Here is a 19,357-nt window from a genome sequence, read left to right as displayed (position 1 = left end):
TTTACCACCTCTCCATGTATATCTAGCGAATGAATTTTCCTAACTAACCTCCCATGCGGGCAGGTGCTTTAATTTGAAGAAGTTGCATAAATCAGTGTAATCAATAAATGGTTTAAAACAATTTGTTAAAGTTAATTTGATTATTTAAAAGTTGGTTTTCTTTGGATTAAGAGTAAAATTATAAGTTTTTCATGTAATAAATACAATTCCAGACTATTAAGAGAACAATAATTAAATATGTGAAAATTCAACTGATTGAACATATATGCAATCAAATATTTGATGTTAATTGTATGACGTTTATGATGGTCATCTCGTGTGTGTTATTGGTTTTCTTATCACTTATTCATGTAATATTAAGAATAATGACTGAGTGTATGAAAATAAATTGCAGATGTAAACTAGAAACGTGTCGAAATAATGTATTTTGCTGAAATGTATTCTAGGTGCTTAAATCATTTCTGCAGGATATATTGTTAACTCTTCACATACTGTGCCATCTTTTGATAGAATTTACAGGTAATAATTTTTTTTATCTGTAATAGATTGTATATTGGAAAATAAGAAGCCTGTTGGAAAGAAGGAAGCGACACGCTGAAAAGCACGTCCTTACTTTCAGTGGACCACGCAGCCACGGGATGGTTCCAGGTCTAGAGCCCTACAGTGAATATAGTCTGATTGTGATGGTTTTTAACAGGAGGGGTGATGGACCACAAAGTGGATCTATCCATTTCAAGACTCCAGAAGGAGGTAAATTATCTTCTTCATCATTTGCTAATTGTTGCTGAGCCAAACTTAAATATGTTGTGATTTTTTGTAAATCACATGTAATTCAAAAATCTGGATGCAGTTGAATCTCTATTGTCATAAATAAATATCAGTTAACTGCATAAACAGATTCATTTCCCTTATATATTTTTCCTTAAGAATTTAACTGCAAATTGCATGTATTGCGTGCAAAGGAGAAAAATATGTTGGATAAGATTGAGGACATTGCTGAATAAATAATGTCCCCCGAGGGTGCTTGTTAAACATTCCACTTTCAATTGTAATGTAAAGTAGGAGATAAGGAAGGGTCTTGGAATATACTCCTAAAATGAGTTCTGAAACAGAATAATGGCACTTTCTGTATAACCTGCAGACTGAAACTGAAAATTGATTCCAATTGATTTCTGTATATGAGTATATTCATGATACACCAAATAAAGTTGGCTTGTTGGTTCCCCTTATCTCTAAAGTATTTTTAAGTTTAAGTTTATAGAGAGATACAGCTTTGAAATAAGCCCTTGGCCCAACACTGCATGCCAATCATTAAGCATTCTACCCTAACCAGTTTATTCTCCCCACACCCCCACTTAACACACTGGGGTAATTTACAGAGGCCAGTTGATCAAACAACCTTCAGATATTTACAATGTGGGAGGAAACCAGACATAGAAACATAGAAACATAGAAAATAGGTGCAGGAGTAGGCCATTCGGCCCTTCGAGCCTGCACCGCCATTTACTATGATCATGGCTGATCATCCAACTCAGAACACCGCCCCAGCCTTCCCTCCATACCCCCTGACCCCCGTAGCCACAAGGGCCATATCTAACTCCCTCTTAAATATAGCCAATGAACTGGCCTCAACTGTTTCCTGTGGCAGAGAATTCCACAGATTCACCACTCTCTGTTTGAAGAAGATTTTCCCTAATCTCAGTCCTAAAAGGCTTCCCCTCTATCCTCAAACTGTGACCCCTCGTTCTGGACTTCCCCAACATCGGGAACAATCTTCCTGCATCTAGCCTGTCCAATCCCTTTAGGATCTTATACGTTTCAATCAGATCCCCCCTCAATCTTCTAAATTCCAACGAGTACAAGCCCAGTTCATCCATTCTTTCTTCATATGAAAGTCCTGCCATCCCAGGAATCAATCTGGTGAATCTTCTCTGTACTCCCTCTATGGCAAGGATGTCTTTCCTCAGATTAGGGGACCAAAGCTGCACACAATACTCCAGGTGCGGTCTCACCAAGGCCTTGTACAACTGCAGTAGTACCTCCCTGCTCCTGCTCCTGCTCCTGCTCCTGTGACATCTTGAGGAAATCCACAGGGTCACATGGAATATGTGCAAACTTCACCTAGACAACACCCTGCAGGTCAGGTTTGAACAAAGGTTACAGCAGCTGCAAATAAAAATGATCTTCCATCTGGGTTTAATCTGCTGCCTAGACATACCATCCATGGTTTCTATTCACCCATAATTACTTAAGCTGAATGAGAAAGGCTCACCTTGACCTGTTAGACATATCTGGCAAGGTTGCAGTAGGAAATAGATCTCAAGCAGTGTACTGCAGGGGCCATTTCTGGTAATCTCCAGACAGGATGCAGAGGTGGGCACAGAAACTCCACACCAGGCAAAGTTATCTCAATTTTAGACAAGTTTAAAATTTTCCTGATGTTGAAAGAGATTCTAAAAATAATGAGATTGCTTTTGATAATAAAAAATAAAAATAAATAAAAATTTTAAAAATAGGAATCATATAATATATAGTAAAATAACTTTATTACTTCTGTGAATTTAGTTCCACTTTTTCATCTGATGCACAGAGCCTGGAATCCCATCATTTTGCTCCCATTTGATTGTACTGGTGGAGCACACAGATGTGCCAGCAGCTGTCTCTCAGCTTATTACAGACTTACTAGAAGTCTGAATAAGTCTGGGACTCACCTGGGGGATGTTAAATGCATGGGTTTCCTTTGGGATGGCCATGACCATCTTAAATTGACTCTATGCTGAGACTGAGTCAAGTGAAGGTAAGGAAACTAATGATACAAATATCATTGTTCAGGAACAATTTGGCCGTGTTTGCAACTATTATATCAGCAGGCTGAGATAAAGGAATTGCAAGGTCAAAATTAGATTGTTTTGTAACTGCAAACAGAAAACTTCTTTAATTATGTTTTAGATCGATGGTGTACCAAATAAATGATGCTTGTTAAAACCCAAAGATCATTGAAATAGCGAGAAGCACACCAATTGTTAAGTTAACAACAGGATAGCAAGTGTGACAATGCACCATGCTCTTCATTGGGTGCAGCAGCTGGATACAACTGTGGGATAGACATTAAAGGCAATTTAAAAGCATTTGTCAAGGCAGAATCTGATTTGTTTTATTGTTAAGACTTTGTTATGCAGTTTTGTTTATATGGAGAGTACTACAGCTTCTCCCCTGACTTCTGTCTTTGGCTTCTATCTACACCTTTTTTTGTGATTTTAACTGATAATGCAGCCATTCCTCATTTTGCAAAGGAATACACTCTGAGAAACAATTTCATAAGCTAAACCGGCTGGTCCAAATGTATTGTAGGTGTTTTGTACTGTGTGTTCAAATAGTCAGGAAACACCATGAAAGTCTTCATTATAAAAGAGACTCAATGGCATTCTGGTGAAAATTCATAAAATGAATATATGTAAATTGAGGATTATCTGAAACTTAAAGGTTTCCTGTATACTTACTAAAAAAGTTGTTTTTACACCTATAATACTTTAACCATTTTTTTACAATACTATCAACTATTCATTTTCCTTAGAGTAACCAGCATTTGAATTGTGGATATTGTGCCTAGACTACTGACTGTTTGTCTTCCTGTGTGGGTACAGTACACCAGTCATTGTCTTTCTTTGGGAACTCATAGGTGGTCATAGAATAGTAAAACTCAGGTGGCAATGATTATCATTTTGAATATGTTGATTTTCTTGTTTAACTTTCAATGCAGGTGCTACTGTTACTGAAACCTAACAGTGATACACTTGTTTCAATGAAAATATCTGGACAATAAAAATGACCAAATAAACACCACTGAATTGAATCAAAAGTAAAATTTGAAAAAAAAGCATATTTGTATCTTTCGATTTGTTTTGTTGTCTTTTGCAAAGTAAACATTTTTTATTTCATTCTCAATAACACCAATAGACTAATTGGCACCAATATGAAATTTAATTCCTACTGTGAAGAAAAGTAGCAAATTTGGGGGCTACCCAGTCTTCACTTTGATTCCCAAAGATGAAATGTGGTTTCTTCTGAAACAGAACAAAACAGATAAAGTTCTTCAAATAATGATCTTCAGTACTCACACCACATGCATAGGGCTCCCGTATTACAGAAGAGAATGAGATTCTTTCTAGTATCTGCATCTTCCCTTTATGGCTTTTATTATAATTGAAATTGATTACCTCAACTGGAGATGTCAGCATACTGTTGGTGCAGTCATCCAGATTTACTTCAGAAACCAATTTTAACTTCTTCCTCATGGAAAATGGACATCAACATGAAAAAAAAAACTATGTGGCTTTTCAGAATATTGTGATTCCCAAAGTTGCAGGAATTAATGGGAGGTAGTCAGCTGAACTGCTGAGATTCCTTTGCATAATGACTGCACTGCATAAATCTGAACAAATTCCACCAAACTCATTTCCCTGTCCTGGCTGACCTATTGTCTCAGCTTGCTCCTGCCCCACCAAACTAATTTCCCTGTCCTGGCCGACCTTTTGTCTCAGCTTGCTCCTGCCCCACCGAACTCGTTTCTGCATACCTCGACACGGTTTTATCACCCCTTGTTCAATCCCTTCCGACCTATGTTCGTGACACTTCTCACGCTCTTAAAATTTTCGATGATTTTAAGTTCCCTGGCCCCCACCGCTTTATTTTCACCATGGATGTCCAGTCCTTATATACTTCCACCCCCCATCAGGAAGGTCTCAAAGCTCTACGCTTCTTTTTGGATTCCAGACCTAATCAGTTCCCCTCTACCACCACTCTGCTCTGTCCAGCGGAATTAGTCCTTACTCTTAATAATTTCTCCTTTGGCTCCTCCCACTTCCTCCAAACTGAAGGTGTAGCTATGGGCACCCGTATGGGTCCTAGCTATGCCTGCCTTTTTGTTGGGTTTGTGGAACAATCTATGTTCCGTGCCTATTCTGGTATCTGTCCCCCACTTTTCCTTTGCTACATCATCAACTGCATTGGTGCTGCTTCCTGCACGCATGCAGAACTCGTTGACTTTATTAACTTTGCCTCCAACTTTCACCCTGCCCTCAAGTTTACCTGGTCCATTTCCGACACCTCCCTCCCCTTTCTAGATCTTTCTGTCTCTGTCTCTGGAGACTATAAGCCTACTGACTCTCACAGCTATCTGGACTATCCCTCTTCTCACCCTGTCTCTTGCAAAAACGCCATCCCCTTCTTGCAATTCCTCCGTCTCCGCCGCATCTGCTCTCAGGATGAGGCTTTTCATTCTAGGACGAGGGAGATGTCTTCCTTTTTTAAAGAAAGGGGCTTCCCTTCCTCCACTATCAACTCTGCTCTTAAACGCATCTCCCCATTTCACGGACATCTGCTCTCACTCCATCCTCCCACCACCCCACTAGGAATAGGGTTCCCCTGGTCCTCACCTACCACCCCACCAGCCTCCGAGTCCAACATATTATTCTCCGTAACTTCCGCCACCTCCAATGGGATCCCACCACTAAGCACATCTTTCCCTCCCCCCACTCTCTCTGCATTCCGCAGGGATCGCTCCCTACACAACTCCCTTGTCCATTCGTCCCCCCCATCCCTCCCCACTGATCTCCCTCCTGGCACTTAACCGTGTAAGCGGAACAAGTGCTACACATGCCCTTACACTTCCTCCCTTACCACCATTCAGGGCCCCAAACAGTCCTTCCAGGTGAGGCAACACTTCACCTGTGAGTCGACTGGGGTGATATACTGCGTCCGGTGCTCCCGATGTGGCCTTTTATATATTGGCGAGACCCGACGCAGACTGGGAGACCGCTTTGCTGAACGTCTACGCTCTGTCCGCCAGAGAAAGCAGGATCTCCCAGTGGCCACACATTTTAATTCCACATCCCATTCCCATTCTGACATGTCTATCCACGGCCTCCTCTACTGTAAAGATGAAGCCACACTCAGGTTGGAGGAACAACACCTTATATTCCGTCTGGGTAGCCTCCAACCTGATGGCATGAACATCGACGTCTCTAACTTCCGCTAGGCCCCACCTCCCCCTCGTACCCCATCTGTTACTTATTTTTATGCACAGATTCTTTCTCTCACTCTCCTTTTTCTCCCTCTGTCCCTCTGAATATACCTCTTGCCCATCCTCTGGGTCCCCCCCCCCTTGTTTTTCTTCCCGGACCTCCTGTCCCATGATCCTCTCGTATCCCCTTTTGCCAATCACCTGTCCAGCTCTCGGCTCCATGCCTCCCCCTCCTGTCTTCTCCTATCATTTTGGATCTCCCCCTCCCCCTCCAACTTTCAAATCCCTTACTCACTCTTCCTTCAGTTAGTCCTGACGAAGGGTCTCGGCCTGAAATGTCGACTGCACCTCTTCCTACAGATGCTGCCTGGCCTGCTGCGTTCACCAGCAACTTTGATGTGTGCTGCTTGAATTTCCAGCATCTGCAGAATTCCTGTTGTTTGCGTTTAAATTCCACTTTATGAGCATTCAGCTTCTTTGTAACCAACTCTTGCCGGCTGATGCAAATTAGTGTGTGGATCAAAGGCACCTGTTATGAAAACCTTTTTTAAAGCAATCCACAATATTTTTTTGATTCCTCATCGTTATGTTGCCTATAAAGTCACTTAACTTTGGGGATTTGGAAACTATCTGCTTGAGCTCTCAACCCTGATATTGAAGAAACACCAAAGCAAATTATTTAAAAATTGATACAATGAGATGTCTTTCTTCACCAGAATAGATGAATAAGGCATGTATAGCCCTGGGAATGCCATGCACCAAGCCCAGCTAAAATCAATGCAGATTTTAGGATTTTACTTAACCCAGTCATGATGAATGGGTTTGGCCTGAAGCATTGACTCTTTGTTCCTCTCCACTGATGCTGCCTGACCTGCTAAGTTCATCCAGCATTTTGTTTGTGTTATCTGGATTTCCAGCATCTGCAGAATCTCTTGTGTTTAGGATGTTAACTGGAAGCAAAAATAAGGAGCCCCAAGTGCAGTTGGTTTCTATACACTGCAGGTGGCTATTTAAAATAACAGGAGAAACTTTAAGAGATTGTGAGAAGAAATTTGTTGCTTATTATGTAAATTAACTCCCAGCTTGGGAATGTGCCTGTTACATTTGGTCTCGCCTTCCCCATTTACCTACAAATACAGCTGAAACATTAACTGTTCAAACATATATTGAAATTTATCCACTTCAGTTTGGAAGGCTACGTCAGGAGGAGCTATGTTGTACGCAAAGGAGTTCTGTAACATTTGGTTCTTGGCTCAAACTGTGGAATAAATAATCACTAGAAGGAGTCACAATTAATAAGTTTCCTAATGTCACCAAAATTGCCTGCTTTTGGCCAGGATGGACGTGATGTACCTTATGGTTTCCTCCTATAAATATGTAATAAATGAAAACAAATTTTAATAGCTCCCTGTGTTCAATATACTACTGTGCCAATTACCTCTGTTAACCATGACAGGCACGCTGTCCAAATGCTATCTTAGACATAACATTGAGAGTAAAATACCTGCATTTTGCTTTTTGCTGAAGAGAGTTTGACATTGCCTTTGCTTCCAACTTTCTAAGTGTAATGGAATTGGCCAAACTTGCAAAGTGTAATATGCAGCCCAGACGACACAAGTACAGCTTCTGCCTTGTTAATTTAAGCCATGCAACTCTTACACCTTGCCTAATAGCTGATATTGCAGGCATCATGCAGATTATTAAGTCCCTTGTAGAGCACTTCTTTTAACATTCCCTTTCCTATTCAAAACAAAAAGAGAAGCTGTGCTTACCAGGACAGTCGGCATCCATTTACAAAGGAGCAGATTGTCCTTGACCATCTGGAATAGTGAACAGGATCAGCGAGTTGCTCCTGTCTTGAGTCCAGTGTTGATAATCTGCTAGAGCAGTATCATAGCTCCTACTATAAATTGCAGGTATTTACAGTGTTAGGACTCCTCCCACTAAAGAGTAAAATTTCCATGACAGCTTGCAGTTCAGAGGTCCTGTATGGGGAATGTGGGACTCACAAAAATGAAAGTTATAAACCACGACTCAAGTGGGGTCTGACCAGGGTCCTAAATAGTGAAAATGCAGGATAAAAGTATAACAGCTACATAGAAAATACAGTACAGATAGAACAGTGCAAGATCATAATAAGGTAGATTGAATGGTCAAGAATCCATCTTGTTGTACTGGGGAGTACTGTGCTCAGTTCTGATCGCCTCACTACAGGAAAGATGTGGAAGCCATAGAAAGGGTGCAGAGGAGATTTACAAGGATGTGCTTGGATTGGGGAGCATGCCTTATGAAAACAGGTTGAGTGAACTCGGCCTTTTCTCCTTGTAGCGGAGGAGGATGACCTGATAGAGGGAGCTAGGGCTTTACTCGTTGGAGAGAAGGAGGATGAGAGGAGACATGATAGAGGTGTACAAGATAATAAGAGGAATAGATAGAGTGGATAGCCAGTGCCTCTTCGCCAGGGCACCACTGCTCAATACAAGGGGACATGGCTTTAAGGTAAGGGGTGGGAAGTTCAAGGGGGATATTAGAGGAAGGTTTTTTACTATGAGAGTGGTTGGTGCGTGGACTGCATTGCCTGAGTCAGTGGTGGAGGCAGATACACTAGTGAAGTTTAAGAGATTACTAGACAGGTATGTGGAGGAAATTAAGGTGGGGGGTTATATGGGAGGCAGGATTTGAGGGTTGGCACAACATTGTGGGCCAAAGGGCCAGTAATGTGCTGTACTATTCTATGTTCTACGTTCTATAAGATGATGAGAGGCAATGATCGTGTGGATAGTCAGGGGCTTTTCCCAGGGCTGAAATTGATTGCCACAAGAGGACACAGGTTTAAGATGCTGGGGAGTAGGTACAGAGGAGATGTCAGGGGTAAGTTTTTTTACACAGAGAGTGGTGAGTGCGTGGAATGGGCCGCCGGCAATGGTGGTGGAGGCGGATACGATAGGGTCTTTAAAGAGACTTTTGGATAGGTACATGGAGCTTAGAAAAATAGAGGAGTATGTGTAAGCCTAGTAATTACTAAGGTAGGGACATGTTCGGCACAACTTTGTGGGCCGAAGGGCCTGTATTGTGCTGTACGTTTTCTATGTTTCTATGTTTCTATAATTTAAATCTTGAATTATGCAATACACACTTAGTGGCCACTTTATTAGGTGCACCTGTACACCTGCTGGTTAATGCACATATCTAATCAACCAATCATATGGCAGCAGCTCAATGCATAAACGCATGCAGACATGGTCAAGCAGTTCGTTTATTGTTCATATGAAACATCAGAATGGGGAAGAAATGTGATCTACATGACTTTGATCGCAGAATGATTGTTGGTGCCAGATAGAGTGGTTTTAGTATCTCAGAAACTGCTGATCTCCTGGGGTCTTCATGCACGCCAGTCTCTAGAGTTTGCAGAGAATGGTGCGAACAACAAATAACGTCCAGTGAGTGACAGTTCTCTGCATATAACGCCTTGTTAATTAGATAGGTCTGGGAGGATGGCCAGACTGGTTCAAGCTAACAGGAAGGCAACAGTAACTCAAATATCCTCGCGTTATAACAATGGTGCAGAGAAGTGCATCTCTGAATGCACAACACATCAAACATTGCAGTGGGTGGGTTACAGCAGCAGAAGACCAGAAACGTACAGTCAGTGGTCATTTTACCAGGTACACGTGGTGCCTAACAAAGTGGCCACTGAGTGAAAATAGCAGACCAGGCAGCATCTATAGGAAGAGGTACAGTCGATGTTTCGGGCCGAGACCCTTCATCAGGAAGGGTCTCGGCCCGAAACGTTGACTGTACCTCTTCCTATAGATGTTGCCTGGCCTGCTGCGTTCACCAGCGTTTTTTATGTGTGTTGCTTGAATTTCCAGCATCTGCAGATTTCTTCGTGTTTGCACTGAGTGGGAGTTTTTTTCTTCTGCTGAATAGTTCAAAGCACATGAATAAAACAATGCAGTTTGGTCAGAGTTGTTTCTCTCCAGCCATGAAAAGTGCTCTTTTCAGATCACCTGTCCATTTCAATGAGGTTTCAAACCACAACATGATGCGTGAGCATCCGTTGATGTAAATAATTGATGAATTAATATCTTATCATGTTGGCCAACGTGAAAGACATGTTTATTAAATATATATCAGCTCAGAAGGAGTTCCAAAAGACATGGCAAATTAATGAGATACATCTTTATTATTGCATTAATGCATCCACTTTATTGGCATAAAATCCTGAACAATTTGTGTTGAAGGCAACTTACGAGTTCCAAAACTGCATTGGTTGATGGGTGACCTGCATTGCTGTCAGTAAACTCACCAAACAAGAAATCACTATCTTGTTACGACCGTTTCTATTGTGGCCCATGAAATTGAAACATTGGCTTCATTAATGCCAAATTATCCAGCGGCATCAATGTAGCATTGATAATGCATGCCTTATGGGCCGTATTAATGACATGATTTATGACGCAGTGAAGGTGTGTCTGTTTTCACAGCAGAAATTATCTCTGTTTAATTAAAAATTAATAATTGGAACTTTATGTAACGTATTGATATGCCTTATAATACCTAATATTCGGAAAAATGGTAAAAATTACTTAGTATGCTATTTGTCATTTCTGAAAATATTTGTCTTTAATTTTCTTTATTCTTAATAGAGACTGAAACCTAGAACTATAATTGAAAATGATTTTGCTTTGCCTTGACAGTCCCTGCACAGCCAGCTTTTCTGAGAATTGGGAACTTTGCCAAAAACTCAGTGACTCTGATGTGGGGACCTCCAGCAAAACCAAATGGCATTCTGACTGGTTATTTGCTTAAGTACCAACTGAGTAAGTAGAAAATGCAGTTAAATGAACTATTTTACAAATTAACTCCATCTGCTTTATTTTATTGTATGGTACAAAATAGATATTGATGTAAATATAACTTTATTTAAAAATTTACATTTATATATCGCCTTTCTCAATTTCAAGATATCCAAAATACTTCACAGCCATTTTTCCCCCACTGGAAGCCAGTTAGTTTGTGTGCTTAATATAATTTCTGGAACTTTTCTTTGAAATAATGTAATTTGATCTTAATATTGCAGCTAATGGAACAAATGGGTTGAACGTCAGTGTCCCAATATCTTCTCAGTACTGTACTCTGACCATTGACTGTAGGTGGTAGCATCTGAACTGATTTGTTAAACTTAGAGACAAGAATGTTTGCCTCATTGCAATAACTCACAACAATTAGTTATTAATATTAAGGCAGTCGGTTAGAACAGTACAGAACAGGAACAGGCCATTTGGCCCACAATGTTGTGCTGAACCAGCTAAGAAGTAAATCAAAAACAAAACCCAAACGTTAATTGCTCCTATCTATACCATGTCAATTTCCCTCCTTCTTCCTTACATCCATGTATCTATCCAAGTAGCTCTTCAAAGCCTCAAAATGTATTTGCCTCCACCACAATACCAGGCAGCACATTCCAGGCATCCACAACTCACAAAATAAACATCTTACCCCTCACATCCCCTTGAACTCATGCCCTCTGATATTAAAGAGATATTCCTGCCTTATCATTTCAGTATTCAGTCAACTTTCCCTGTTTTGTTTTAAATACCAGAATACAGAAAATGTAATTATAGAAAATACTTGGCAGGCCTTTAATAAGTTTACACACACTCAGGGCCATGGTATCACATACAGGCAACTCCCACGTTACAGCCATTTAGGTTAGGGAAGTTTTTCCTTATAGAATTCAAACTTCCTTTTTCTTTGCCATGTGAGGAACTACAGTAGCCATGGCCAGGTCCTTAATGTAATCCCTCAGCCTTTACTACACTTCAATTACCAAGTCACTGCAATTTAATCCATGATCCTTTGAACTCCTTCTACACCACCTTTCTCCCAAGAAGTCCAGTTAATTCCATCCCTTTCTTTAATATCCCCACTTACTGAACAATTCCCTAATCTACAAGCCTTGCCTGTAAGAGAAAATGCCTTGCAGATTGTCATCACTGTTAATAAAATATAATAGCTAAAATAATTGGTCCCAGAACACAAGCAGTCTTAAAACTCAAGCATATTTTATTTACTTATTCATAAGGAGAACAACATCACCCCCATCACCCACACTGTTCTGAAGTCTGAACAGAAAACTGTTATCTTTATACAGAATTGGACTATCAGTTACGGATATTGACCATTTGGTGATGTATATATGTTTGAATTGCTTACTTGCAAGATCAATCACCATTCACAGTAGTGGTGTTAAAAGTTAATCGAAACTTCAAGCTGACAACAGATGATATTTTGAAGTTAGTAAAGAAATTGTCCCTTAGTTTTTGGGTGTACTTCATATCCTTCTATTATTCCTGTCTTCTATGTTTCTGGCACTGTGTAAAGGAAAACTGTGTTCTTCTAGGTTGATTTTGCACTGCCATAGTCAATGGCACCTGTCCGTCTGCAACAAGCAAGATTGGCTCTGAGGGACTCACTCCAAAGGTCTCCCTTGTCTGGGGATGACTACACATCGCTACCGTCATCCTTGGCTAGGTGTTGGCTTTAACCCTTGCCGACCTCAATTTCCACAATATGTGGAGTACAGCATGGCACTCTGAGGCATCTATTCATATGTCATCAGACTGAAAAGCATGTAGCAAAGGAAAGACTCACCTGTGACTGACAAACCAGTAGACACAGTGATGTCATTTCCAAGTATTATTGCCTTACAGAATTGAGTGACTAGAAATGAAAATTGACAGAATGTGTTTTTATTTTTGTATCAGTTTTGTTTATCCCTCAGATCTATTGTTGGCCTCAGCTGTTAAATAACAGTGTTGATGCCTTTGTCATCACTGATAAAATCCATTAATATAAGAAAGAAACATCCCTGTGATATAGACAGCTTTCTAGGAACACAATCATTCCATAATGCAAGGATCACCTTTGTTACTAATGAGGATTTGCAATCTGAAAAACCTGTCCTTCGTTTGTTTTAGTGCTGCTGAGTCAACAAACAGAGGTTCAGGCCATGTTAGGGGTGGCGAGATTGATTACTGTGGAGAGTAGCCAACGGCAATGGGAATGGGATTCAAAACATGGTTATGAGTTTGTGCGATCAGCAGAGGTCATTTCATGAGATGGTAGTGCTCAGTCCAGGAAGACGGTAAGAGCACCATATATTCCGAGTGCCATTAAGGACTGTGCTAACTAATTAGTTGATGAAGTGGGACAAGGTATTGCTCTTGGATGGGGGGATGTGGTTCATCATCAGAGGAGGAGAAGTTGGATGCACAAATCATTGACTGGAGAGATTGACAAGGATCACAGGCCGTTAGGATTACTTTCTGTGTGGGTGGGCAATAGCAGGTGAAAGGTGAGATCTGTATGTGCATTACTTAAAGGGAACAACCTGCCTGAGGCAGGTTTTCAGCAGTACACTTGGCTTGAGGGTCAACTTGTGCATTAGTATCTTGTGAGTGTTGCTTGACTCATGGAATGTGGTGGAATATCATGCAAAATGATGGAATAATGAGAGTGAGGAGAGAGAGGAGAGAAAGAGGAGAGAGATATGTTTCTTTGTTGCAGGGCAGATGCTGTTTGAAAGGAATAAGTCTCGTCAGAAACGAATTTTATTCAAGTCAATAAAATCAAGGGAAGTGTATGCAGAGTGACCATTGTAGGAGTGGGCTAGAGTTAAAGTGTGAGGCTTGGGCTCAACGGGCTTCTTTGTCTATTCATACATAGCTACTGTGTTTAATAATGGCGGCAGAGTTAGTAGTATGTTCTTTGTAGGTGGCAGGTGGCAGGTACCTGGGTGAGTGCCAGGAGAGGGAAAGGGAAAAGGCAGCGAATGCAGAGTGCCCCTGTGGTTGTTCCCTGAATAATAACTATGCCACTTTGGATACTGTTGCTGGGGATGATCTACCGAGAGAAGCTGCAGCGACCATGTCTCTGGCCCTGAGCCTTGCTCTGTGTCTCAGAGGAGTTAGAGGAGCAGACAGGAGGTTCTGTGGATGTGAAAAAGACACTTGGATGGTATTTTGCCTCCTAGGTGCCAGGCCCTACTCCTGCACCTATTTTCTATGTCTCAGATCAGGTCGACAGCATTCTAGAGGGGAAGGGTGAGCTACCAGAAGTTCTGGTAACAACGACATAGATAAGAAAAAGGTGGAGGTTCTGAAAAGAGAGTATAGGGAGTTCGGTAGGAAGCCGAAAAGCCAGACCTCTAGGGTAGTAACCTCTTGATTGCTGCCTGTTCCATGCATGAGTGAGGGTGAGAATAGGATGATTAGGCAGATGATTATGTCACTGAGGAATTGGTGCAGGGGGCATTATTTCAGATTTCTGGATTATTAGGAACTCTTCTGGGGAAGGTATGACCTGTGCAAAGGGGCAGGTTACTCCTGAACCAAGGGGGACCAACATCCTTGTGGGCAGGTTTGTTGGAGCTGTTGGGGAGAGTTTAAGCTAGTTTGGCATGGGAATGGGAAACAGAGTAATGGGCTGAGGATGGGGCAGTTGGTATAAAATAGATGCAGTGTGTAGTGAGACTGTGAGGGAAGATGGGCAAATGATAGGGCAAAATTGTAGTCAGTGGGATGAGTTGAATTGTACCTTGGGGACAAAATCAAAAAGGGTGATAAATACAGGACTGAAGGTATTATATTTAAATAAGATAGGTGATCTTGCAGCACAGTTAGAGATTGGCAGGTATGACATTGTGGGCATCAGTGATTTGCGGCTGAAAGAAGATCATAGTTGGAAGCTTAACATTCAAAAATACATGTTGTGTTGAAAGGACAGGCAGGCAGGTAAAGGGGAAGGGTTGACTGTTGGTATAAATGAAATCAAATCCTTACAAAGAGTTGATATACGATCATCATCATCATCATGTACCGTGCCCAGTTTGAGCTTTGACTGCCATGGTCCACACATTTCTATTTCAGGTCAAGTGGATCAATTCACTGGTATTCATTTCCAGTCTCTGGCTGCTGTCTCCATCATCATTTGTCTTTGTCTTCCTCTTGCTTTCTTCCCTTCAATCTTTCCCATAATTACCATGCATTCTAACTCCTCTTTCCTAATTACATGTCCAATGAAGCTTAATGTGAAAAAGACTAAGGAGCTGGTGGTAGACCTGAGGAGAGCTAAGGTACCGGCGACCCCTGTTTCCATCCAGGGGGTCAGTGTGGACATGGTGGAGGATTACAAATACCTGGGGATACGAATTGACAATAAACTGGACTGGTCAAGGAACACTGAGGCTGTCTACAAGAAGGGTCAGAGCCGTCTCTATTTCCTGAGGAGACTGAGGTCCTTTAACATCTGCCGGACGATGCTGAGGATGTTCTATGAGTCTGTGGTGGCCAGTGCTATCATGTTTGCTGTTGTGTGCTGGGGCAGCAGGCTGAGGGGAGCAGACACCAACAGAATCAACAAACTCATTCGTAAGGCCAGTGATGTTGTGGGGATGGAACTGGACTCTCTCACAGTGGTGTCTGAAAAGAGGATGCTGTCAAAGTTGCATGCCATCTTGGTCAATGTCTCCCATCCACTACATAATGTACTGGGTGGGCACAGGAGTACATTCAACCAGAGACTCATTCCACCGAGATGCAACACAGGGCGTCATAGGAAGTCATTCCTGCCTGTGGCCATCAAACTTTACGACTCCTCCCTTGGAGGGTCAGACACCCTGAGTCAATAGGCTGGTCCTGGACTTATCTCCTGGCATAATTTACATATTACTATTTAACTATTTATGGTTTTACTACTATTTATTATTTATGGTGCAACTATAACGAAAACCAATTTCCCCTGGGATCAATAAAGTATGACTATGACTATGACTAAGTTACATTGCCTTTTCATGATCTCATACATTATTTCTCTTCTTCTGTTTGCTCTGTTCATGACATCCTCATTGGATATTTGTTTTGTCCATGATATTCTTTGCATCCTCCTCAAAAGCCACATCACTGCTGCTTCAATTTGTTTCCTCATGTTACTAGGTAATGTCTAACATTCTGAGCCATATAACATAACTGGGTAAACGTACAATTTCAGTACTCTGAGGCGGGTTGTCATTCCTAGTTTAGTATTGGTCAGTATACTCTTCATTCTTGTAAAGGTGTCTTTTGCCATCCCTATTCTTCTTTTGATGTCCATGTTGCAGCTGCCATCTGATGTCACTCAGCTTCCTAAGTAGCAAAAGTTCTGTACTTGTTATATGTCTTCCCCGTTTATTCTCAGCCTGAAGATAGGATTCTCCTTCTTTTTGGTTATCACCATACATTCTGTCTTTTTGCAATTGATAGACCCATTTTTGCACTTTCTTCAACAACTATATCAATTAAGTTTTGTAGTTCTTCCTCCGTCCTTGCAATTAACAGTGTTATTTGCATATCTGAAATTATTGATGTTTTCACTGCCAAGATGTCCTAAGATTGATTCCCAAGATGTCTCTTATTTTTCGTAATATTGTTTCACCATACACATTAAATAAATCAAGAGAGAAAACACACCCTTGTCTAACGCTGAAGCGCACCTTCAATAACTCCAAAAGACTGAAGTTGAGTAAAATACTGAAAGGCTTTTACTCGCTGTACAATACGACCTCCATGGTGCGTGTCTGCCCCCAGACTGAGGGGGAGGGGCAAGGCAAAACACCTTTATACAGGATTCTGTGGGAGGAGCCACGGGGGAAGTCAGCAGAGGGGCGTGTCCAGACAGGTAACCCAGTTACAATATATATATATATATATGGTTTACCACATTCACCCCTCCTTTTTTTAAAAAAGAGTCCCGCTGGGTGAAGTGACTGACAATATTTAAAACAAGTGTATTTACAGGTCAAGTCTATCAGGCGGTTGAGTCCGTCGCTGTGATCTACGTAACACCAGTGGTGATTGCATCGGCGACGGCGGTTGTGCTGGCTCCGGACTGACTTGAAGTGCCAGCACGTTAGTCGTTGTTAATCCCTCGTGCGTGTGCGTCGCACCCAGTATGGGAGTGTCGTGTGGTGTCTGTGTAGGGCTTGGAGTGCGCGGTGTCTCATGGGTACATATATCGGTGGGTATGGGGTCAATAGTCACCACGGAGTGTTCAGGGTTGGGGCCCGGTGCTCCTGCAGGCGCCAGGTCGTGGATGGAGACTGTGTCCTCCTGCCCATCAGGTAAAACCACATAGGCATACTGAGGGTTCGCATGAAGTAAGTGAACCCTCTTGACCATCGGGGAGCATTTATTGCTCCTTGCATGTTTCCGGAGCAGCACTGGCCCCGGGGACGTCAGCCAAGTTGGTAGGGTGGTCCCAGTAGTCGACTTTCTGGGAAAAGAAAAGAGCCGCTCATGAGGGGTGGCATTGGTGGCTGTGCATAACAGGAAGCGGATGGAGTGGAGTGCCTCGGGAAGGACCTCCTGCCAGCGGGAGACCGGCAGTCCCTTTGACCTGAGGGCTAAGAGTGTGGCTTTCCACACCGTGCCATTCTCCTTCTCCACCTGTCCATTCCCTCGGGGATTATAGCTTGTGGTTCTACTAGTTGCAATTCCTCTAGCCAGTAGGTATTGGCGCAGCTCGTCACTCATAAACGAGGACCCTGTGTCACTGTGGATAAAGCATGGGTATTCGAACAGAGTGAAGAGCTTGTGCAGGGCTTTTATAACTGACGTGGTAGTGGTGTCAGGGCAGGAGATGGTGAAGGGGAACCGCGAGTACTCGTCGATAAGGTTAAGAAAGTACACATTGCGGTCGGTGGAGGGAAGGGGGCCCTTAAAGTCAACACTTAGTCACTCAAAGGAGCGGGTGGCCTTGATGAGTTGTGCATTTTCGGGTCAGTAGAAGTGCAGTTTGTACTCTGTGCAGACTTGGCATTCCCTGGTCATCGTCCTGATCTCCTCAAGGGAGTAAGGCAGGTTCCGGGCTTTCACGGAGTGGAAAAGCCGGGTGACTCCCGGGTGGCAAAGATCTAGATGTAGGGCGTATAGCCGGTTGATCTGCGCCCTGGTGCACGCTCCCCGGGATAGGGCATTGGAGGGCTCGTTGAGCTTCCCAGGCCTGTACATGATGTCATAGTTGAAGGTGGAGAGTTCGATTCTCCACCTCAGAATTTCATCATTTTTGATTTTGCCCCGCTGTTGGTTATTAAACATGAATGCGACTGAGCGCTGGTCAGTTAGCAGGGCGAACCTTTTGCTGGCAAGATATTGCCTCCAGTGCCTAATAGCTTCCACTATGGCCTGGGCCTCTTTCTCCACTGCAGAGTGCCGAATTTCAGGGCCTTGAAGAGTACGGAGGAGAATGCCACTGGTCTTCCCGCCCAGTTGAGGGTAGCAGCCAGTGCAAAGTCGGAGGCATCACTCTCTACTTGGAAGGGAATGGACTCATCTACCGCATGCATTGCTGCTTTGGCAATGTCCCCTTTTATGTGGCTGAAGGCTGCGCGGGCCTCAGCTGAGAGGGGAAATGTGGTGGACTTGACCAGGGAGGCGGGCCTTTTCTGCGTAGTTAGAGACCCATTGGGCATAATATGAAAAGAAGCCCGGGCACCTCTTGAGGGCTCTGAGGCTGTTGGGAAGAGGGAGTTCCAACAGGGGGCGCATACGGTCAGGGTCAGGGCCAATGACTCCATTCTCCTCGTCACACCCAAGGATAGTAAGTCGGGTGGTCCCGAATACACACTTGTCCTTGTTATAGGTGAGATTGAAGGCTTTGGCCGCTTGGAGAAATTTTTGGAGTTTGTTGTCGTGATCCTGCCGTTCATGACCACAGGTGGTGGTCTTATCCAGATATGGGAACGTGACCTTCAGTTGACACTGGTCTACCATCCGGTCCATTGCCCTCTGGAAGACAGATACACCATTCGTAACTCCGAAGGGGATGCGCAGGAATTGATAAAGCCTGCCGTCCGTCTCGAAGGCGGCGTAAGGGCGGTCCTCCTGGAGGATGGGGAGTTGATGGTAAGCGGATTTTAGGTCTATGGTCGAGTACACCTTGTACTGTGCTATCTGATTGACCATATCCACAATGTGGGGTAGAGGGTACGCGTCGAGCTGCGTGAACCTATTGATGGTCTGGCTATATAGTCCACGACCATCCTATTCTTCTCCCCATTCCAAACAACGACCACCTGCGCCCTCCAAGGACTTGTGCTTGCCTCAATGACCCCCTCCCTGAGCAGCCGCTGCACCTCCGACTTAATGAAAGCTCTGTCCCCCGCGCTGTACCTCCTGCTTTTAGTTGCCACAGGTTTACAGTCGGGGGTCAGGTTGGTGAACGGCGGTGGGGGAGGGATCCTGAGGGTGGAGAGGCCACAAGTGGCGTCGGTAGTGCAGCATTTGACATGGTGTT

General features: G+C 43.0%; 1 protein-coding gene across 7 annotated transcripts in view; it reads left to right on the top strand.

The window, feature by feature from the left end:
* chl1b (cell adhesion molecule L1-like b) overlaps positions 1 to 19,357 on the top strand; it is a 986,835-nt gene that overhangs the window by 809,568 nt on the left and 157,910 nt on the right. For all 7 annotated transcript variants that reach the window (XM_072280601.1, XM_072280605.1, XM_072280603.1 and 4 more), the window contains 2 exons: positions 546 to 750; positions 10,723 to 10,845. In XM_072280601.1, coding sequence (XP_072136702.1) covers positions 546 to 750; positions 10,723 to 10,845 — 328 coding nt within the window. The remainder of the gene's footprint in view (positions 1 to 545; positions 751 to 10,722; positions 10,846 to 19,357) is intronic.

This window comes from Mobula birostris, chromosome 16 (assembly GCF_030028105.1).
Source record: "Mobula birostris isolate sMobBir1 chromosome 16, sMobBir1.hap1, whole genome shotgun sequence".
NCBI lineage: Eukaryota > Metazoa > Chordata > Chondrichthyes > Myliobatiformes > Myliobatidae > Mobula > Mobula birostris.
This window is presented reverse-complemented; position numbering and strand designations above follow the sequence as displayed.